At 37.9% G+C, this 23892-nt stretch overlaps 1 protein-coding gene across 2 annotated transcripts in view; it reads right to left on the bottom strand.

Moving 5' to 3' along the window:
* Positions 1-3229: 3229 nt before the first annotated feature.
* WDHD1 (WD repeat and HMG-box DNA binding protein 1) overlaps positions 3230-23892 on the bottom strand; it is a 59529-nt gene continuing 38866 nt past the window's right edge. The window contains exons 17-26 of one of the 2 annotated variants that reach the window (XM_079914757.1): positions 19443-19557; positions 18444-18575; positions 16166-16389; positions 15963-16081; positions 15716-15772; positions 10987-11030; positions 10386-10556; positions 9632-9762; positions 7771-7909; positions 3230-4883 (exon numbers count right to left, since the gene is read on the bottom strand). In XM_079914757.1, coding sequence (XP_079770883.1) covers positions 4683-4883; positions 7771-7909; positions 9632-9762; positions 10386-10556; positions 10987-11030; positions 15716-15772; positions 15963-16081; positions 16166-16389; positions 18444-18575; positions 19443-19557 — 1333 coding nt within the window. In that variant the 3' untranslated portion in view covers positions 3230-4682. Of the gene's footprint in view, positions 4884-5624; positions 5706-7770; positions 7910-9631; positions 9763-10385; positions 10557-10986; positions 11031-15715; positions 15773-15962; positions 16082-16165; positions 16390-18443; positions 18576-19442; positions 19558-23892 lie in introns of those variants that run through there. The other variant, XM_079914758.1, reaches the window with a different exon arrangement.

Raw genomic sequence — 23892 nt, 5'->3', positions numbered from 1 at the left:
ATAACTCTGTGTTTAACCTTTTGAAGAACTGCCAAACCACCATTTTACATCCTACCAGTAAAGTCTGAGGGTTCCAATTTCTCCACATCCTCACCAACACTTGTTATTGTCCATCTTTTTCATTATAGCCATCCTAGTGGATGTGAAGTTGTATCTCTTTGTGATTTGATTTGCATTTTCCTGATGCCTAAGGATCTTGAGTATCTTTTCACGTGCGGATTGGCCACTTGTATATTGTCTTTTGGAGAAATGTTGATATATTTTAAGAGTTGTTGATACATTTTAGTTACAAGTTCCTTATCAGATATATGATTTCCAAAAAACCTTTCCCTTTCTGTGGCTTGTTTTTTGCACGTTCTTGATGGTGTTCTTTGAAGCACAAACATTTTTAATTTTGATGATGTTGACTTCACCTATTTTGCTTGTGCTTCTGGTGCTATACCTAAGAAACCATTACTTAGTCCAAGGTCACAAAGATTTACACCTATGTTTTCTTCTAAGACTTGTAGTTTTAGTTTACATTTATGTCTTGATACAGCTGGGATTTTTTTATATGGTGTGAGAGAGGGGTCCAACTTCATTCTTTTGCATGTTTCCAGTCGTCCCAGCACCGTTTGTGGAAAAGACTATCCTCTCCCCATTTACTTGCCCTGGCACCTTGTCAAAAATCAACTGACTCTAAGTGTGAGAGTTTATTCCTGGACTCTCCATTCCATTGATCTGTAGGTCTATTCTCAGGCCAGTACCACACTGTCTTGATTAATATAGCTTTGTAGTTTTTAAATTGGGAAGTATGAATCCTCTAACTTGTTCTTTTTCAATATTATTTTGGCTATTCCAAGTCCCTTGATTTTCTATATGAACATTTGGATTAGCTTGTCATTTTCTACAAAGAAGCCAGCTGGGGTTTTGATAGGATAGCATTGAATCTGTAGATCAGTTTGGGGGGTATTGCCATCTTAACACTAGTAAGTCTTCTGCTCCCTAAACACAGGATCTTTCCATTTATTTGGGTCTTCTTGTATGTCTTTCAACAATGTTTTATAGTTCAAAGAATAAGTTTTGCACTTGTTAAATTTATTCCTAAGTATTTTAGTCTTTTTTGTAGAAACTTGTTCATTTCATCAGAATTTCCCAACTTACTGTCAGAAAGCTGTTTAAAAGTCTCGAATTAGTCAGTGTTCAACTGGAGAAACAGAACCGGTAGGAATATATAGATTGATTTATTGCAAGAAATTGACTCACATGATTATGGAGGCTGGAAGGCAGGTCTGAAATCCCAAACCATAGGGGAGACCTCCAGGAAAGGCAGGCTGAAAAATCTCAAGGCCTGAGTGGAAGCTGCGATCTACAGGTGTGGTATCTTCTTCTCCCTCAGGGAAGTATCAGTTCTGCTCTTAAGGCCTTTCAACTGATTGAGTTGGGACCACGCAGACTACCTAGGATAATCTCTTACTTAAAGTCAACTGATTATGAACTTTAAGACAATCTATAAAATACCTTCACAGCAACACATAGGTTGGTGTTTGACTGAATAACATCTGTAGCCTAGCCAGTTGACACACAAAACTGACCATCATAAGCCTCGTACCTTTAAAAAATCTGTACTGTTTTTGTAGTTAATAATTTCCTTTTCATTCCTAATATTACTTATTCATGCTTTTCTCTTTGTATCATGATTAATCTTGTCAGATATTTTTCTAATTTATCAGTCTTTCAAAGAACCAACTTTTGGCTTTCTGATTCCATTATGTTTACTTTCTACTCCATACGTTTTTGCCCTTTATGACACAGCTGCAGAGTAGGTAGAAATTGGTGTCAATTACAGGAACACTACAAGCAAAAGGCCACACTTTAAACTGCAGGCTTGAGTTGTTTTGTTTTTTCCTTTACGCCTCTACTCAGCATGAATTTGGACTGCACACCTATGTAACAAAAAACAAAAAACACATATACAGAAAAACGCCTAATGACATACACTAAAATGTTAACAGTGGTTATCTCTGGATATTAGGATTAGGGATGATGTTCTTCCTCACTCTTTCTTGTATTAAAAAGTATATACTTCTAATAATTAAATACAATTCAATATTCTTTTTTAAAAAAATATTTTGTTTGTTTATTTTTGGCTGCATTGGGTCTTCATCATTGGGTCTTTGTTGCTGCATGCAGGCCTTCTCTAGCTGTGGTGAGTGGGGGCTACTCTTTGATGCAGTGCACGGGCTTCTCACTGCAGTGGCTTCTCTTGCTGCAGAGCACTGGCTCTAGGCGCACGGGCTTCAGTAGCTGTAGCACACGGGCTCAGTAGTTGTGGCTCATGGGCTCTAGAGCGCAGGCTCAGTAGTTGTGGTGCAAGGGCTTAGTTACTCCATGGCATGTGGATCTTCCCAGACCAGGGCTCGAACATGTGCCCCCTTCATTGGCAGGCGGATTCTTAACCACTGAACCACCAGGGAAGTCCCAATTCAACATTCTTGATTAATCCTAGATTTGGCGGGGGGGAAGGCTAAAAAGGGTACTTTGGGGGAATTTTTTTTTTAACATTTATTTATTTGGCTGCACCAGATTTTAGTTGCAGCATGTGAACTCTTAGTTGCAGCATGTGGGATTCAGTTCCCCAACCAGGGATTGAACTCAGGCCCCCTGCATTGGGAGTGTGCAGTCTTGCCCACTGGACCACCAGGGAAGTCCCAAAGATTTTTTTTTCTTAAAAGAAGTTTAATATTATATAGAAAAGGAATAAGTATGATATTTCTTGGTTTCAAAGTTCTGATTTGTAAGTTAAACCAGGTCAATACAAAAACCTTCCTTCAACCAAACAAAAGTAGGAGATTAAAAAAACCTTTTGCAGGGACTTCCCGGTGGTCCAGTGGTTAAGACTCCACACTTCCACTCCAGGGGGTATGGGTTCGATCCCTGGTCGGGGAACTAAGATCCTGCATGCCGCACGGCGTGGTCAAAGGAACAAAAGAAAGAAAAAACCTTTTGAAAATCCTTAGTGTTATCAGGTTCCTATGGATCTGAAATATAACACTCAAGGATTATATCCTTAAGTATTATACACTGTGGTAATAAGCAAGTTGAGGAAGTAAAAACAAAATACATGTCTATAAACATGCTTTCCAAAGTAATATAAATAAACTTTTCCTTCAGGATCTTGAAATCAAAATTAATTCATACATAATTAATTCAGAATCAAACCTAATGACAAAGCAAGATGAACCAGCCAACAGCATAGTAACAATAGCTGATATGTATATAAAACATTACTATGTGCCAGGTAAGTGCTTTTACCTCATTTAATTCTCAGAACAACCCTCTAAAGTAGTTACTATTAATATACCCATTTTACAGATGAGTGGACAAAGGCTAGAACTTACCCAAGGTTATTTAGCTGGTAGTATTGCAGTGGTCCTTTGAGCCCAGGTAGTCCGGCTTTGAAATCTGTGCTCCTAACCTCTATGCTACAATGTTTCTCAATACCAGGTACTAACTAAAAAATCAGAAATGTATTCCTTCGCAACCTTAATCATCATGAGACAAGGAATATCCTTTGGCTCCTATACATCTAAATTTTCAACATATTTTGTTCCTTCCAACCTATAAAACTACCCTAGATTTTGAGCCACCTGATTTTATTTTACTACTATCCCTCTACCCCAACCTCACCCCTTGTACTTTGCCCTCATTAAGTGGCTGCATTTGTATTAAGTTCTGCTTAGAATACTAACCAAAAAATGTATAAACTACTTAATTAAATCTTGTTTGTTCAAAATAAAAGAGGAGTTAAACACTTTCCATTACTCTTCAACCACTCTCTTATCAAGGCTTCAAAGACTTGCTCAGAAAAGCACTGCTGATGCTGATAACCAGAGTAGCTTACAAGGAGCACATTACGCGCTGGGCTGTAATGCTATCAAAACAGTATCTTCAATTCTCTTCTGTGTGTATACTGTGTAATAGGGTGGGGGGTGGTAGAAATTAAGGTAATAAATATAAAATATATTTTCTAGAAATACTTCCATTTCATGGAAATACAATGTGAAGACCATATCAAGCTAAATATGGAAATGTGAAAAAATTTTATTTTAAAAAAAAGGCTACACAAATAATTAAAGGTAATATATGAAGAAACTGCCAAAACAAACAAAAGGTCTCATCTACAAAATTATTTACATGTTTAGGGCCCATACTAAAAAAAAAAAAAACATGGTCCCCTGGGGCCAGTATAGACATAGAGAGCAGTCTATGGTAGCACACTTGGGAAGAGGACTTTTGTAGTACTTCCCAGTACATGACATGAACCAAACAAGGAAAACCCTACAAGGTACTTCAATGTTCAGAGGTTTTAAGACCTTGGCTTTGATGATTTTTAAGGTAAGAAACAAAAACAGATCAGCTTCCAATGGGACATGACAGTGGCCTCCAGTCAGTGACCATGACCACAATGCTTCTGAATGGCCCTCCATTTGGGGGCAGAGCAATCTGAAGAGATGATAGTTTTTACAGATGCCCTGCTACCTACACCAATAGAATTACTACAGTATCTTATAAAGACAAATAGCAGTCTTTAAACTCTTTTAAAAATATATAAAGAGTTTCCTAAAGATTTTTTTTAAAAGGTCTAGATTCATCAAAGATGAGTAAAAAATCCATTACTTTCCTAAGTATACTTCCTTACTCTATTCCTGATTAAATGCAAAAGCTGACAGTTTCTGATTCGTAGAAAGATCTAAAGGTTTTTGCTTTTTAGGCAAATTCAGATTCTCCTTCGTTTTTTCTTTCTGGTTTTCAGTTTCGTGACTATCATCGACCACACGTTTTCGTTTCTTTTCTTCAGCTCCATCACTTGCAGTTCCTCCTTTGGCCTTGGCAGCCCATGCCTTTATAAAAATATTGCAGGAGAAAAGTTTTTAGGCACTAACAAAGAAATAGGAAGGACATGATTTCGTTACTTTTGCAGGCAACATTCCTTTATGTAAAGCAGCATAATTAGCATTTGAATTGTTAAACTAATCATTAAGGGTTCTTTTTTTTTTTTAAACAAATCTTTTATTACTTAATTGCAGGGCACGGTAAAAAATTTACATTCTACCTCTATAATATTTCGATCTAAACTCTGCTTGTATTTAAGCATATTAAGTGCAAAACACTATAACTGCAGGTACTTTTTTAGAAAGAAAACCTTTTAACATTATTATAGATTTCCATGCAGTTGTAGGAAATAATACAGAAAGCCACCGTGTTCCCTTTACTCAGTTTCCCTCAATGGTTGCATCTTGCAAAACTGTAGTGTGCTATTACAACTAGGATATTGACATTGATAAAATCCCCTTTTTTACTTCTACTTGTTTGTGTGTGTGTGTATAATTCTATTGTAGGCTGTGTATTTACCACCACATTCAGGATACAGAACAGTAGTTCCATAAGCATGAGGATCCCACATGTTGCCCCACCCCACTCCTCTCCCAGGCCCTAACCCCTGGCAATCAGTTCTCTGTTCTTCATCCCCATCACTTTGTCATATCAGGAACGTTATATACAGTATACACTCTTTTGGGATTGGTTTCCACTCACTAAGCAAGAACCTAACAAGCTTCACTCATTTCATTTACCTCTTAAACCTCTTTTAATCTGTAACAATTCCTCCTCCTCCTACTTTATTTTCCTTCCTAGTCATTGTTGTTGAAATGGGACCATTTGACCTGTAGTATTTTTCACATTAACAGACTGGATTTAAGAAATGTTTAAGGTTTACACTAAAAATATTGATTACATTTTTAAGTATTCAAGAACACAATCACAACTTTTGCCAAATCTCTTCCTCTTTTCCTAATAAGGTCTTATTCATTCAGATGTCATTTTATCTAATTCTTCACAATTTTTATCCTTTTATAAATACTTATAAAAAATGAGAAATACAAAGATGCTAATGAGATTCTAAAGGAGGCTAGAGGTGGTAAGACCAGTTTCTAGCTTTCTAATTTTGCATTAGTTTTATTCGTAAAAACCAGCTTATCAAAGTAAGTAACTATGTCACAAGGTGCCCATGCTGCACGCAGTCATTCCTAGGGAAGGGAAGTCTGAGATTTATTGATACAACACACACAATCCTTCCCCTTGCAAAAGAAAGCTGCTCTTAGCCTTCTTTCACATGGCAGAAACTGACATGAGGAGCAATAGGTACAAGCCACCTGTCCTAATTTCCACATGAACAGAACACCAGATTTTTCCCCCCAAAGCAGTATTCTCATTTAGTATTCAATGTGTAAGTAAACAGCATTTTAAGAAATTCTGCTTACAAGGACTTTAAGAGTAGTAGTCCCAAAATGTGAATTAATTTCATTTTTACTTATTAATCTTTTTTGCTTTTGATAAGTAATGCACTTTTTCTTGGGGTATTCCCCTAACTTACAATATGCAGAAACTTATACAGATGTAAGCAGTACATCTGCCAAAAAATTAACCATCAGCACTAAATAATAATTATTACATATCCATAGGTTCAAAGCTGACATTTTGCTTGTTGTATTTCCTCTCCACCAAGAGTTTATCAGAATGTATTCAATTTCTAAAAACAGAAAAAGGCACTTTCTTTAAGAATTTTTAAAACCTGGGAATTCACTGAAGTCCCCATCTCAGTACAATTATCCTTACAAATGGGACCTAATGAATCTTAAAAGCTTTTGTATAGCAAAGGAAACTATAAACAAGACAAAAAGACAATCCTCAGAATGGGCGAAAATATTTGCAAATGAAGCAACGGACAATCAAAGGATTAATCTCCAAAATATATAAACAGCTCATGCAACTCAATATCAAAAAAACAAACAACCCACTCAAAAAATGGGCAGAAGACCTAAATAGACATTTCTCCAAAGAAGACATACAGATTGCCAAGAAGCACATGAAAAGCTGCTCAACATCACTAATTATTAGAGACATGCAAATCAAAACTACAATGATGTATCACCTCACACAGGTTAGAATGGGCATCATCAGAAAATCTACAAACAACAAATGCCGGAGAGGGTGTGGAGAAAAGGGAACTCTCTTGCACTGTTGGTGGGAATGTAAACTGACACAGCCACTATGGAGAACAGTATGGAGGTTCCTTAAAAAATTAAAAATAGAATTACCATATGACCCAGCAATCCCACTACTGGGCATATACCCAGAGAAAACTCTAATTCAAAAAGACACATGCACCCCTATGTTCACTGCAGCACTATTTACAATAGCCAGGTCATGGAAGCAACCTAAATGTCCATCAACAGAGGAATGGATAAAGAAGATGTGGTACTTATATACAATGGAATATTACTCAACCATAAAAACGAATGAAATTGGGTTATTTATAGAGATGTGGATGGACCTAGAGATTGTCATACAGAGTGAAGTAAGTCAGAAAGAGAAGAATAAATATCGTATATTAATGCATATATGTGGAACCTGGAAAAATGGTACAGATGAACTGGTGTGCAAGGCAGAAATAGAGACACAGATGTAGAGAACAAATGTATGGACAGCAAGTGGGGAAAGTGAGGGCGGGGGGATGAATTGGGAGATTGGGATTGATATATATACACTAATATGTATAAAACAGATAACGAATAAGAATCTGCTGTATAGCACAGGGAACTCCACTTCGCTGTACAGTAGAAACTAACACAACACTGTAAAACAACTATACCCCAATTAAAAAAAAAACAAAAAAAACCCCTGGGAATTCACTAAAGTCTCATTCTCAATACAATTATCCTTACTTACCTTCCTTTCTTCAGTTGACAATACTCTAAATCGAACCATTCCTTCTTTTATTATGTCTGCTTCATCTGAAAAGTCAGGATTGTCAGACAAAATATTACATCTGTTTTCTTCCAGCCACATCTGGAACCCGGTCTTTGGCCTAAAATAGCAGTTATGTAAAAAAATTTTATAATTAAGACAGTCTTAAAAGTGCTTCATGATTTTTCAGGCTAGTGATTAACCATTAGCATACCTATATATAAAGTAAGAGAGACACAGTTAATTACACTTGTTAATATTCATAATTACATATTACTTAAAACTGCCTAGAGACTGCAGGAATAATGAGCTGAAAAAATCCTTTATAAGATCAATTCAAAGGGATTACTCACATTTGTATTTTCCAAGTGCAGCAAAACTCTGAACTTTCAACTCTTTTATGAATGTTGACAGGCTCAAGGTCTCCAATCCTACTTCGCCCCTCTAGCCCAATATAACCCTTCCATGTATCTTTGGTAGCCTTTCTCCATTTCCCAAACCAGCTATTGGAAATCGTCATGACTTCTCTCAAGCTCCTCACCCCTGCCCTCACAGCTGACCTGAGAGTGTGGGTCCTTTCTTGTACCATTATTATGTAAAGCATGGACACAGCATACTTGTCAGTTTCATTAGATTTCAGTTCTGACATAAACTGTCTTTAGGTCACAAGTGAAGATTTAATGCAAACATTTAATATTTACTGAGCACTTTTTTTCTGTATAGCCTGTTGATAGTATAAAAAATGGAATCTTCTTAAATAAAAATTTCACTGTTTAATATCTAAATTAAATTCAGAACAAAATAGGAAAAAATAAAAACCACAGCTATCCCTTCAAATTAAATTGGTTAACATCAGATATTGGTTAAATGAGATACATAACACTAAAAATGAAACGGTGACTTTTTCAATTTAGCTGATGTATTTTAAATAAATCTAGCATACAAGAGATCAAGAAATTTGGTAACAAGGAGTTGGTGGACAAACAGGATATGGACAAATAGGAACTCTCATATTGCTGGGGGTGTATAAAATAATACAACATCCATGCAAAACAACTTTGCAATATCTATCGAAATTACAATTGTACATTAGCTTGAACCACACAGGAATCCATCTTACAGCTATAGGTATATAATATTCATATAAAGTTATTCACTGTACTACTATTTGTACTAGCAAAAGACCAGCAACTACCTTTTGTCCACCAGTAGAGAACTAAATAAATTATGGTATAGCCATTCAATGGAAGTAAAAAGATTAAAGAAACTCTTCATGTAGTAATAAGAAATCATCTGCAAAAGCTATTAAATGAAAAAAATAAGGCACAGAACAATGAGTACACTACCATTTCTGTAAAACTAAAAAAAAACAGATAAATCTAAGTGTACATGCATAGGATATTTCCAGAAGGCTACATAAGAAACTTGTGCAGTGACTATTTGTGGAGGGGAAACTGGGTGGGTAGGGAAAAGATTTACTCTTCATCACAAATCTCTTTCTATCTTTTGACTGTGTTTCTCCCATGTAACTATACTAACGATTTGAAAACAAACAAATGAAAAAATGAACTAATTATAAAATATAGTGTCCCAGCAAAACGTATCCACAATTTAAAACATGTATGCAGTTTATCAAAGCATACTTTAATAAGTAATATAAATAGACATTAATCAATATTTGTGGCTTCCCTAAAGTTACAAGTGTTCAGAATGCCTACTACCTGTGCCAATGTATTATTTACATGAATGAATAATAGGGCCACATAATTTTGTATTGCTACTTCTGTATGCCTTTTACTGGAATACTACATCTTGAGACCACTAAATTTCTCTATGTACTGACCTTTGGTTTTCAGTGTTTTGAGGACACATAGCTGGGGTTTCAGATGATGGATTTTTAGGATTTTCTTCTTTTACTTCCTCAGTCCTATCAGCTTGGGAAGTTCTTTTCCGGAAGAAGGATGCTGCAGATGCCTGTAAAAACAAACATAATGAACACCGCAACAAAATCTAGTATGATTTTATATGTTACAAGCGAATTTTGAAAAATGTGGAGAAATATAATTATTTAGAATTCTTACACCAACATGTGAAGTCCCGAGAGGTTCTCTGTTGAAAATAAACATGTATAAACACACACACAAAACCCCAAAAAACTGTACCTCAAATTTCATGTATTCTAGATGAATAAAATTATATGAAATGGAAATTACAAATGATAGGTCTATTTTACTGATGACAAATCTGTGATAAAATACCAAAACTGGGACACAATCTGGGAGGCAAAATCAGAATACAAAACAAGGAAAGATTAGGGCTAGGTACTAAACCAGCTGTCATTAAATAGGGACATGCATCAGAACCATTTGGAAAATGAAAAAAAATACAGATAGATGCATGAGTCCCTGTCCTGGGTCTACATATTTTTAAAAAGTGATTCTGATGCAAAACCAGAATTGAGAACCATTGCCCTCATTAGACAATCACTTATAAACAACTGGAGCCTCCTGTCTCATACCCGAAAGAGTGAACAAAACTAAAGTAAGACAGACAGACTATGAGTTGTGTACTGCAGATGGGGGCAGGTGAAATCATACCTGCTTAGACTTTGGTTTTGGAACCAGAGGCTTTATAACTGGAGACTTTTCATAATTTGTAGCTCGATTAAGTGCAGTAGATTTCTTGGATGATTTGTTCATATTGTCTAAAATATTAGTTGAACGTACTGAATTCACTGAAATGGATGGCTCTTTGGAATTGCCTGATACCTACAAAGCAAACTAATATTAGCATTTAATGTTTAAAGAAGAAAAAAAATGCCAAGAGATTTATTTTTCCCTTAAATTTCTGTTAAGTTTGTATTGTAGTCTCGCCTTCGGAAATGAATATATTTGGTATAATCCAAATTAAGACTGATGCGCATATTCCCAAATACCACATCCCCAAGTTTTGAAAACCTTCAAAACTGTAGGTTCTCAGAAGATAAGCAGAAAATGTAACTCCTGGTCCAAGCAGGAACTAGTGCTGCTTTCATCTTTGTTTATTTTAAAATATTTACTTACTTAAATATTTTAAAATTTAATCTGTTGCAGTCTTTAATGCCTCTTAAGTCTGGGGAGGGTCGTCTGGTAGTTTGGAAATATTTCTCTGTATGGAAATGTATTTAAATAATAGAAAACATCACTGGAAAGAGTTTACCTTGAAGGGGTTTATTCGTCCTTGGTTGCTAGAGGTAACTGCACCTTTCGTAAGAAAGAAACCCTCACTTAATAGTGGTAAAACTCAGAAGACTTATGACTTCTATAAGAATTATGGAATATTTTAATCTGTATTATATGAAAATAATGTACTTTGCAACTTTAAAACTATTAATAACTATATATGACCTCCTTCCTATTTCTAAGACAAAATAAAAGCTATTAGATGATGGGAACTATCCCAATTTGCCACTATGAAATAGACAGATACAATATGTAGAGATCTCTTCTTTTCTCCTGTTACCAGGGAAGAATGGTGCCTTATTTTAGCTAGTTAATAATTCCTCTACAAATGCTCTAGATCCCACCCACTCCTGCTTTTCAAGAAACCTGTGTTATCAATGGCTACACGTGTCATCTTTGACTTTTCCTTCTTTATTGGCTCAAGTTTCCCAACTTAAAGAAACAAAAACCAAACACGCTCTCTGCCACATCCCCTTCTCGCCCCCCACATAATTCTCCCTCACCTCCCCTAAGCAGCCAAATTTCTCAAGAGTTGTCTACACAGCTATTCCCATTTCCTCACTGTTCACATGCTCCTCCATCCAATACATGGCTTCCAGCCCTACTACCCTGCAGAATCTGCCCTTGCTAAGAACTCAGTAAACCCTATGCAGCCAAAACTGGTGGGTCTTTTCCAGCCATCACCTTGTGTGACCTCTCCACAGCATTCCACACAGCGGAGTGCTCCTTTCTTCTTGATACTATCTCCCCTTTGACTTCTGAGATACCGCATTCCCTGGCTTACCTCCTTCCTCACTTTCTTTTGATGGTTCGTCCTCCTCCTCTCTAGGCCTAACCTCATTTTTCTCCTCACTTTGATCCTCCCCCAGTGCTCACTCACCCATACCCATGGTTTAAACTGCTATACTTAGGTCAACAATTTTCACTTTATATCTCCATCCCAGAGATACTACTTTCCTGAACAGCCAATAGTAATTCATCGTCCTCCTATCTAAACCCACGTTTTCCTAGTGTTTCCTGACTCAGTAAATGGCACCATCATTCACTCAAGTACTCGAGCCAGAAACTGACAGTTATTCTTCACACCCGGAACTTCCATCCTCTCTATATCATCTTCAGAAACACCTCTTCAATTCCTCCCATGCTTTCTACCAGCAATCACCACCACCCCAGTCTATTCAATCTCACTTGGGACTACCTCAGAAGTCTCCTTATACGCAGTCCTCCTCTTCACAGTGTGCCATACTCTGCCCCTCATTGAAACCTACAACAGCCTCCCAGCAACCTCAGAATAAAGGTCCAAATCCTACCATGGCCTACATGGATCTGCAAGGTTCGGCTCCTGCTCATTGCTCCAAAACCATTCAGCACCACTTCCTCTTTGCTCTCTGTGCTCTTCAAGCCTCTCTTATAGTCTTCACACATGCTGTTCCTTAAGCCCACATGCTTTTCTTCTGCTTCTGCTCCCACCCACCTTTGCCTGGCTGACTCATTCATCCTTTAGATCTCTGCTTTAAACATTCCACGTGGCAGCTTCCCTGGTGGCGCAGTGGTTAAGAATCTGCCTGCCAATGCAGGGGACACGGGTTACAGCCCTGGTCTGGGAAGATGCCACAGGCTGCAGAGCAACTAAGCCCCTGCGCCACAACTACTAAGCCCGTGTGCCACATCTACTGAAGCCCGCGGGCCTAGAGCCCGTGCTCCACAACAAGAGAAGCGACCGCAATAAGAAGCCCGCGCACCACAAGGAAGAGCAGCCCCCGCTCGCCGCAACTAGAGAAAGCCCACGTACAGCAATGAAGACCCAGTGCAGCCAAAAATAAATTTAAAAAGTAAAATAGGGCTTCCCTGGTGGCACAGTGGTTGAGAGTCGGCCTGCTGATGCAGGGTACACGGGTTCGTGCCCCGGTCTGGGAAGATCCCACATGCCGCAGAGCAGCTAGGCCCATGAGCCATGGCTGCTGAGCCTGCGCGTCCGGAGCCTGTGCTCCACAATGGGAGAGGCCACAACAGTGAGAGGCCCGCGTACCACAAATAAATAAATAAATAAAATAAAATAAATAAACATTCCATGAGGCCTTCCTTGGGGTCCCAAACCATCCCCCACCACTGACTAGATTACAGCTACCTGTTATATGCTCTTTCAATAATCTGTACACATGTAAAAGTATATTAAAATCAAACATATATATATATATATGTATACTTTTAAAAGCCAGCTGGTACTATAATGTTTATTCAGGGATCAAACATGCATGTCTACTTGACCACTGTAGCCCCCCACCCCAGGCAAATACTAGACACAAAATAGGCATTTAATAAGTATTTGTTAAATGACCACTGTTTCACAAACATTTCTGATTAAAAACAACAACAACAAAACAGGCCCTGAAGAGTAAGGTGTATTTGAGTAGATGTATCACTGTAAAGACTACTTCAAAATTTTCTTGATATTACAAAATCCAAATTTTCTTACCTGACTTAATAGCTGGCATATCAGAGGAATTTACACTTTTGAAAAACGTGTATTTTAGCTAGTTAATAATTCCTCTACAAATGCTCTAGATCCCACCCACTCCTGCTTTTCAAGAAACCTGTGTTATCAATGGCTACACGTGTCATCTTTGACTTTTCCTTCTTTATTGGCTCAAGTTTCCCAACTTAAAGAAACAAAAACCAAACACGCTCTCTGCCACATCCCCTTCTCGCCCCCCACATAATTCTCCCTCACCTCCCCTAAGCAGCCAAATTTCTCAAGAGTTGTCTACACAGCTATTCCCATTTCCTCACTGTTCACATGCTCCTCCATCCAATACATGGCTTCCAGCCCTACTACCCTGCAGAATCTGCCCTTGCTAAGAACTCAGTAAACCCTATGCAGCCAAAACTGGTGGGTCTTTTCCAGCCATCACCTTGTGTGACCTCTCCACAGCATTCCACACAGCGGAGTGCTCCTTTCTTCTTGATACTATCTCCCCTTTGACTTCTGAGATACCGCATTCCCTGGCTTACCTCCTTCCTCACTTTCTTTTGATGGTTCGTCCTCCTCCTCTCTAGGCCTAACCTCATTTTTCTCCTCACTTTGATCCTCCCCCAGTGCTCACTCACCAATACCCATGGTTTAAACTGCTATACTTAGGTCAACAATTTTCACTTTATATCTCCATCCCAGAGATACTACTTTCCTGAACAGCCAATAGTAATTCATCGTCCTCCTATCTAAACCCACGTTTTCCTAGTGTTTCCTGACTCAGTAAATGGCACCATCATTCACTCAAGTACTCGAGCCAGAAACTGACAGTTATTCTTCACACCCGGAACTTCCATCCTCTCTATATCATCTTCAGAAACACCTCTTCAATTCCTCCCATGCTTTCTACCAGCAATCACCACCACCCCAGTCTATTCAATCTCACTTGGGACTACCTCAGAAGTCTCCTTATACGCAGTCCTCCTCTTCACAGTGTGCCATACTCTGCTCCTCATTGAAACCTACAACAGCCTCCCAGCAACCTCAGAATAAAGGTCCAAATCCTACCATGGCCTACATGGATCTGCAAGGTTCGGCTCCTGCTCATTGCTCCAAAACCATTCAGCACCACTTCCTCTTTGCTCTCTGTGCTCTTCAAGCCTCTCTTATAGTCTTCACACATGCTGTTCCTTAAGCCCACATGCTTTTCTTCTGCTTCTGCTCCCACCCACCTTTGCCTGGCTGACTCATTCATCCTTTAGATCTCTGCTTTAAACATTCCACGTGGCAGCTTCCCTGGTGGCGCAGTGGTTAAGAATCTGCCTGCCAATGCAGGGGACACGGGTTACAGCCCTGGTCTGGGAAGATGCCACAGGCTGCAGAGCAACTAAGCCCCTGCGCCACAACTACTAAGCCCGTGTGCCACATCTACTGAAGCCCGCGGGCCTAGAGCCCGTGCTCCACAACAAGAGAAGCGACCGCAATAAGAAGCCCGCGCACCACAAGGAAGAGCAGCCCCCGCTCGCCGCAACTAGAGAAAGCCCACGTACAGCAATGAAGACCCAGTGCAGCCAAAAATAAATTTAAAAAGTAAAATAGGGCTTCCCTGGTGGCACAGTGGTTGAGAGTCGGCCTGCTGATGCAGGGTACACGGGTTCGTGCCCCGGTCTGGGAAGATCCCACATGCCGCAGAGCAGCTAGGCCCATGAGCCATGGCTGCTGAGCCTGCGCGTCCGGAGCCTGTGCTCCACAATGGGAGAGGCCACAACAGTGAGAGGCCCGCGTACCACAAATAAATAAATAAATAAAATAAAATAAATAAACATTCCATGAGGCCTTCCTTGGGGTCCCAAACCATCCCCCACCACTGACTAGATTACAGCTACCTGTTATATGCTCTTTCAATAATCTGTACACATGTAAAAGTATATTAAAATCAAACATATATATATATATATATGTATACTTTTAAAAGCCAGCTGGTACTATAATGTTTATTCAGGGATCAAACATGCATGTCTACTTGACCACTGTAGCCCCCCACCCCAGGCAAATACTAGACACAAAATAGGCATTTAATAAGTATTTGTTAAATGACCACTGTTTCACAAACATTTCTGATTAAAAACAACAACAACAAAACAGGCCCTGAAGAGTAAGGTGTATTTGAGTAGATGTATCACTGTAAAGACTACTTCAAAATTTTCTTGATATTACAAAATCCAAATTTTCTTACCTGACTTAATAGCTGGCATATCAGAGGAATTTACACTTTTGAAAAACGGGTTTTCTCCTACAGAATAATTAAGATAAAACAATACAATGTAAATGGGAAGATAAAGTCATCTTCTGTAATCAACAATCAGACAGGAAAGATGTCTTGAAAAAGTATGGGTATTCAATTTCCCTCAGCCAAGTAAAAGGGGAGAAGTCACACACATGACACATCTCATCTTTCAACTGCCTTCAAGATGTTATCTTACCATGTTTATGTATTTCTGGTTTTTCTTCTATATCATCAGCTTCTCCAGTATCCTCTGAATCTTCTTCAACTTGATTTCTGAGCCTTGGCTGACTCCACTCTGTAGGAGTATTACTGTAACTAAAAGACAATGATATTATTCAATAAAGGGCTATAAAAAGACCAAGTCAATATTCAGGATGGTAAAACTCAAACATTTCTTACCCAGCATTCAACTTTTTTTTGAAATCCTCTTCTTCTTCTTCCTCTTCTTCAGCTTGGGTGGCTGCCGATTCTGCTGCTTTCTCTACAGCCAGTTCACTAAGTCTCTGGGCCAAAATTAATCTCCGAGAACGAGCAGCATATTTAATGGCTAAATTCACAGCATTTTGAGTCATTAGATCAGCAAGTTCCACACAACGAAATTCCCGCTCCAGTTTACAAGAAAGCTAAAGGAAAAAAAGGGGGGAAAAAGTCAAATTATGCTGAGTAAAACTTTTTAAAAATAAAAGAATGATACCACTAGTAGAACTGAGAAAAGTCTTCTAGATATTGTATCCCTAATTCTAAGAGGCACATTTTTACACATTTTAACATCTGTCTCTGAAGTTGAGAACCATCTTACAACTGATGGTGAGTCAGTTTAAATGGAAGCATTTCTTTCTGTCTTAGTGACTTAAATAAGTAAAATACTGGTGCATTTCACAATCAACAATGAAATATGACATATCATTTCAAGTTATTGATTGCAAGGAGAGTAAGAGATTTATTTAAAAATTCAAAAATGGTTCTCCTAAATTTGTTTTCCTGCCCATTCCATCACCTGCACTCACAAAACAGGGTAGCAAATTGAAAGAAAGAATAAATTGTAAATGATTTGTTATTACTTTGCCTAGAATTGGCACACAAATGCTACTAAGTGAATGTGGGTGGGCAAATAGATTTACCCATTAGCTTTTTAAGTATGATTGTCTATGATCTCTAACTACCAGAAACAGTTATACAACTTCCAAATTAGCAAACAACCTCCTTTTTCTTGCTCTATTTTTTATACTTACAATATAAAATGAAAAACATTCATTTATCATGACTTTTTCTTTTGGTATGAATTTTGACGACTCTAAGTGAGGCAACTGAAGTACAATGTGAGGAAAACTAATATTTTGAAGACTACTAAAGGTCTCATAATTCACAGAAGTATTACTTTGTTACTTAGACATGTCAAGTCTGATTCATCAGCATAGATGCTTTAGATATTTACCTGCATGTCCTTCTCAGGTTTTCCAGAATCACTTATCTGTAAGCAGTACTTCTCAATCAGGGTAGTACTCTGCCTCAGAGGGCATTTGGAAATGATAGTATGGTTTTCCCAGTAATTAGGTGGAACTATGGGCATTTGCCTGGGGGCAGGAATGCTAAAGAACTAACAGGATGCTACTAGCACCCTGCTGAGGAACACTGCACTCCAGCGGAAAAGCTCCTCTAAGGCTAAATGGTAAATAAATCAAACATGTTTCCTTACATATGTTGTAGAAAATAAAAAGGTTACTAGTTCATGTTGGTGTACAAATGGGACTTTGTGAATGGAACAAAACTTACTCTATAGTAAACTAATTAAATTTCTTTAATACTAAATGCAAGGCAGTGTTGCATAGAGGTGACAGTAGTGAATATCACCTTTTGGAGACAAGTTACAATAAGCTCTGTGGTCTCAGATATCACTTTGCCCTCAGAAGTTTTTTTCCTCAACTTTAAAATGGAAAGTCTGGGCCATTTACTCTCTTAGGAAATACTGAGGTGCACTATGTATCAGACACTACATCAGTGCCTGGCATACATTAGTGAACAGGACATGGTCACTGCCCTCAAGGTGTTTACAGTCTAGTGCAAGAAGAGCACAGAAGAAATTACATTATACTCCTCCTCATAAGCCAACCTGGAATGAGGACACAAACTTATGAATCTTATGTTTCAAAAAGTTTTTTATCTCTAAAGATAAATGTATGTAAATATCCAGGGGACCAAACCTGGTCACTGGCTACAGACAAACTTTTACCTAAGAGGATAACAAAAGGCAGGCATGTCTAAAAGCCTGATCAAAGTTCTTAAGGCTGCTCAGCCTGCAGACCTAAAAGTCTACACTCAAACTTTATTTGCTGCACATGATAAGAGCAGGAGCTAGGGCCAGTCCTCCAACTTTATTAATAAGCATCTGAATCACCTACAGGGCCTATTAAAACACAGACCAGTCGGCAAAAACAAAACAGGGAGGTAGCACCAGAAGAGTTTATTTCTTCCTATGATATTAGATACAAGGCAATGTCGTAAATATTTCATCTGCAACGTGAACTGGAAAACAGAACTTTTAAGGGAGAAAAACACCACCAGATACAACTTAGGAATTCTAGGTTGTGGAACCTGGTGCTCATTCACATACCATTAAGAAATTCAACCTAGAGAAAAAAAATTAACTTTTCTTCCCCACTATACTTATTTTACTCACCGCAAGCATTTTCATCAAAAGTTCCTGTTGTTCTTTTATTGCTTGATTTTTAGTGCTCGCTTCATATTCATAACCATTTTTAGCTAAATAATCAAGGTGGTTGTGAAACATAACTGAACGCCAGTACTGTTCCTGCAAAAGTGGAAAAACTGCTTAGAGCCAACTATCAGCTGAATACCACGCAAGTGTTAAACATTTATCATATGACACCAGTTTCTGAATAAAATATTTTTTGAAATATTCCTTTCTACAGCTTATTTTACAATTCTAATGTGATATTATGGCTTGACTTTATCTTCTATTCTTAAAAAAAAAAAAGGGAAATACAGTGACCTTTGAACAATGTAGCAGGTAGAGGTGCCTACCCTCTGTGTAGTTGAAAATCTGCATATAACTTATAGTCGGCCCTCCATATATACGCGGTTCCTCCATATCTGAGGTTCGGCACCCTCAGATTCAACCAGTCTTGCATGGTGCTGTACTGTAGTATTTACTACTGAAAAAAACCCATCTATAAATGGACCCACGCAGTTCAATCCCATGTTCTTCAAGGGTCAACTGTATATAGCATTTTGAAGTTTCCTAGCTATCATAGTTGATGCTCAGAGAACTTGGTAAAATAGATTTTTATAAGCTGATTTGTTTCTTGTTTAGAATAACTAACTGCAAGATATCGAATGACTTTTGATGACGCAGGGCTAGGAGTAAGGTGAGGCAAGCCTGGCACCTAAGGGTACAAAATTCATGAAGGCATTGTCCTCTTAGGCACTTGTCCAAGCCCGAGAGTGAGCGCCTTACCCTAGGGAGGCCCTGACAGTCACACCCATTTACCTCTTAGATAAAGTCCCTGGAAGCAGCCCTCCTCCCTCACAGCTACTGCTATTTCTTTAATTATAAAGTAATGAATACTCAACACCGGTCATCAGAATAATTTTAAATGTCTGTGTCACAGGCAGGGTATTATCAAACTCAGAGTGTCAAGGTAAGATTTGTGCATACCTCCATTTGTCCTTTCTCTGTGGCAGTCTGACAGTAAGGAAGCTTAAAGGGTAATACAGCTACAGCAGGGCGTGGAAGGGTGGGAGGAAATCGGGAACCTTTGCAAGGAATACACCTGTCAGGAAAGAAACAGTCTCACCATAAAAACTTTCCAAAATATCATAAAAACTGCTACATTATAAATTTTCCAAAAGTTAGTAACTTGGAATAATAATATTCCAATAGCTGGCTTAATAATATACAAAAGATTCCTCTTTTAAAAAAGTACTTTAGGCCTGATTAAGTATCAAAATTATCCCTCCACGTACTTCAAGGACTTCAAAAATCCCTCCTCACATCAGCTTTATTAAATTAACAATCACTAAAAGTGAAATCAGCTCTTTTCAGATTTTCCTTAGCAAAATGCCCACTTCCAAAATACAGAAATTGTGCCGTAAACACTTGTCATGGGATCCATATTATAAAACAGATCGCCCTAAGATAAAATGCTGATAAAGCATATTCACTTTCATTCTTCAGTTTGGAAATATTGGTACTGTTGGTAGAAAGTGTCATATAAGAGAAAAAGAGGGTGAAATGTCCAATAAGTGTTTATTATTAGATATTGGTGAGAGTGAAGCAGAAAATCCATTATCATTATAAAAGGGTTATACTGTACATCTGCTCTGCTAAATGAAGGGTTGCCTTATGCGGTAATAGTTCCCTTGGCAAGGACTTTTCTGACTAGAATATGTAAGGCACTCATATATGCCCATCAGGATTGAGTACTAATGCAATTTATGAATTAAAAAGTATCCATTCATCAGAGTGATTTATACATGCAGAATATTCTTTTAATGTATTTACTCCAAATTATTCATAAGAAAAACATAATTACACACTCTAAGTACTATAGACAAATTTTCTAACTTTCATAAAGTCATTTAAAAAACATACACCCTTGTTCAATGCTTACTAACAGCCATCCGGTAATACAGCCTTTTAATCAGGGCTTTAAGTTATGACTTTCTTGAAGGAAAATACTAAGTAGAAATTAGGCCCTTAGGTTTAAAATTTTTTTCATAAATATCTTCTAATATTATCAAATGTCCACTAGAATAGTTAAAAAATAAATAAGTGGCATTACCCAGGAATATTACATAGGCTCCCTTTCTAGTAAGATTTAAATACTCCCTTTCCTTCTTTTTGCGAAAATATAATAAAAACAAACATGTTTTTAGAGTTACAATATTTTTTAACATAAATCCTCATTTCTTTCTACCTCCTCCCCTTTTATGATTTCACATAAATCAGTGGTTTTCACCACATAGTATGAGGTGGCAATGTGAATACTGAGCATTTGAAAAACCTCTTGTAGTAATTGTTATGCACCTATTCACAAAACCATTTTAGTCATGCAAAACGGAAGACAGAACATGTGCATTCAGAAAGGACGAGTGCAATTACATATGCATATATGTACATTAACAAAACTAGGAGGAACATTGGGAGTAATCTTAATTGCCTTAACATTCTTTTTTCTTTTTTTTTGCTGTATGCGGGCCTCCCCCGTTGCGGAGCACAGGCTCCAGACGCGCAGGCTCAGCGGCCATGGCTCACGGGCCCAGCCGCTCCGCGGCATGTGGGATCTTCCCGGACCGGGGCACGAACCCGTGTCCCCTGCATCGGCAGGCGGACTCTCAACCACTGCGCCACCAGGGAAGCCCAACATTCTTTTTTCTATAAAGTGACTTAGACTGTTTAAAAACATTTTACAACTCGAATACTTTATTTAGTCATAGTAAGCGATTATCATAAAGAAAAATTGATAAGGATTTTACTAATAGCTTTTTTAAAGCCACATTTACATCAAAGCATAGCACCAATTCACATTTCTTATCCTTTTCTTAGCTTTAAAGACTTGAAGTAAAATGACCTTTTCTCTGTTAGATATCTCTTTCATGGAAGAAGAGGAAAAAACAAACTCATTTGACTGCTAATTTGATGGGTTCTGCCTACAATGAATGAGTTTCCTGGAAACTGTGGCTAAACCATTCGGAGGATAAAATGTGAAAAAATAAACCACAGTTTACTAAGGAGACAAAATTACTTCAATTCCTTTCCAAACAAATCAAAAAATTTGTTCTCTTATATTAAAGAGTTGAAAAATATCAAACTGGAGAAAACGGGGGCCAATGTCCAGAATAAGTTTCTAAGAGTTAGTGAGTTTTGCTTGTCGTCTGTGTTGCATGGGACTCTTTTCAGTGTTCGAGGGGATTTAACTCTTTTAGAGCACTGACTCAGGAGTAGATAATGATTTTACCAGCCAACTCTTCCAGGCTGCTGGCCCAATTTATCTTCATGTAGCATAGGACATGTAGTCAGTACTTTTAGCAAATGCTTTGTTAAATGAACATAACTTGCAAAAAAAAGTCTGTTTTCAAGGGCATTAAATAACTCTTAAGAGTTTTTAAAAACCAAAGAGAATGCCTGATATGAAGTGCCTGCATAAAATATCGTTAAATAAATATGTTCTATTATCAAAAAATAAAGCAGAATAAGGTAAAAAACAAAACTAAACTAAAGAGAAAAGGAACACTGATGTTTGTAGAAAGCAAATTAGATTGTGGCACGAAAATTAGTAAACTCTCAGTTATGTATTAACCAATGGTGACAATAAAAAAAATCTTCAGAGGAAACCATAAAGACAATTTCTGCTAAACTGAAGTTCATTTCAAACAGAGGTAGGAAATCAGATATGCTACACATCAGTAATTAAAGGCAGGTGTTTTGTACTGATTCAAATGAATTTTTTAAAAATTATTTTTAAAAAAATTATTTTAAATTATTTTTAACAAAATGTATTTCCTCACCAAAAAGAAAGCATAAATACTGCTGAATCTGGGTTAGAAAATGTATTTTAAATGGAAAGATTATAGAAACAGATAATCATTAACCATGAAATACAAGGCCTTAAAGTAGTGACGGTAAGAAAACTACTGTTGTTATTAACAACTGACATTCAATGAACACTCACTAAGGGCCAGGCACTGTTCTAAGTACTCCTACAACACTTCATCTTCACAGTAGTTCTGTGAGATGGGTACTAGCTTCATCCTGGTTTTAGAAATGAGGAAACAGAGGCACAGAGAGTCTAAATGTCATGGCCAGGGCTACACAGTGAGCTACACAGTGAGCACAGGATACTGCAGCAGGCTCCAGCACTGGACCATTATGAAATGATGCCTTTCCAGAGGAGCAAGTGGTTTGCTATCTTTACCATGAACACTGAGAGCAAACGGAAGTGTGAGATTTAAATAAATATAAGAATGAATTTCTTTTTTTTTTTTTTCGGTACACGGGCCTCTCACTGTTGTGGCCTCTCCCGGTGCGGAGCACAGGCTCACGGGCCTAGCTGCTCCGCGGCATGTGGGATCTTCCCAGACCGGGGCATGAACCCGTGTCCCCTGCATCAGCAGGCGGACTCTCAACCACTGTGCCACCAGGGAAGCCCAAGAATAAATTTCTTGATAGCAAGGATAACTAAGTCTCATTAAACACAGCAGCCGGCTACTAAAGATGGTTGTACAGTTTTCTTCCCTGGGCTTTCACGGACCTCTCTAACAATAGAAAGGAAATTAACCATCCTCTACGTGTGACTAAATGTAAGGAAAGCTGGTATGAGAAGCGCAGTAGGCCATAATGAGAAATGTAACTTCCAATCTTTGAAAAACATTCTTATTCAAGTTGATTCTTCCAGAATAAAGCCAGGAAAAAATGAAAAACATTCTGATCAATTTATCACAGTATATACAAGTACATATATTTTTCAGCATTATCTTCTCAGTGTTTCAAACGTCAGCTGTATGAGATTCCCCTCAGTAATTCAATTATTCCCCTAGAATAAGCCAGTCCTTAAGGAATAAGTTTATTCTTTCAATCTATTTATCAACTCAACTTCCACTGTTCCTGTATTTCAAGAGAAAATATAAGAACTTTTTTGCTACTAACTAGCTGTGTGATCCCAAGTTACTTAATCTTTTTGGGCCTCAGTTTTCTCACCTGTAAAAATTGGGGAAAAGGACCAGGAGTAAAGGCAGAGCACAGGAACTAGACCAAAAGAAACTGGTGGTTCTCATTTTTTTATCCCTGTAGGGCTGCTGAGCTATTGCAAAATGACCATGCATTCACAAGGGCACCATGAACTGTCTGCAGAATGAATAAAAGAGTTTCCACTTTATGTACTAGAATTTTCACATGCATGTACATGATGTAACTTATAATACAAATTTAGGTTCAAATATAATCTTTAGGTCTATAGAAACTTCCTGCTCTTATGGATTTTCTCTATCAACTGATACTCACTGTACAAGCTGCTATCATCTGTAGTTCATGAAATGCTTTGACATATAAAAGGACTCTTATGCTTAAAAATGTCAGGAGCCACTGGCCTAGACAATTTCTAAAATCC

Source organism: Stenella coeruleoalba, assembly GCF_951394435.1.
Source record: "Stenella coeruleoalba genome assembly, chromosome: 2".
NCBI classification, from domain to species: domain Eukaryota; kingdom Metazoa; phylum Chordata; class Mammalia; order Artiodactyla; family Delphinidae; genus Stenella; species Stenella coeruleoalba.
Note: the sequence above shows the minus strand (reverse complement) of the source record. Positions and strands in the feature narration are given on the sequence as shown.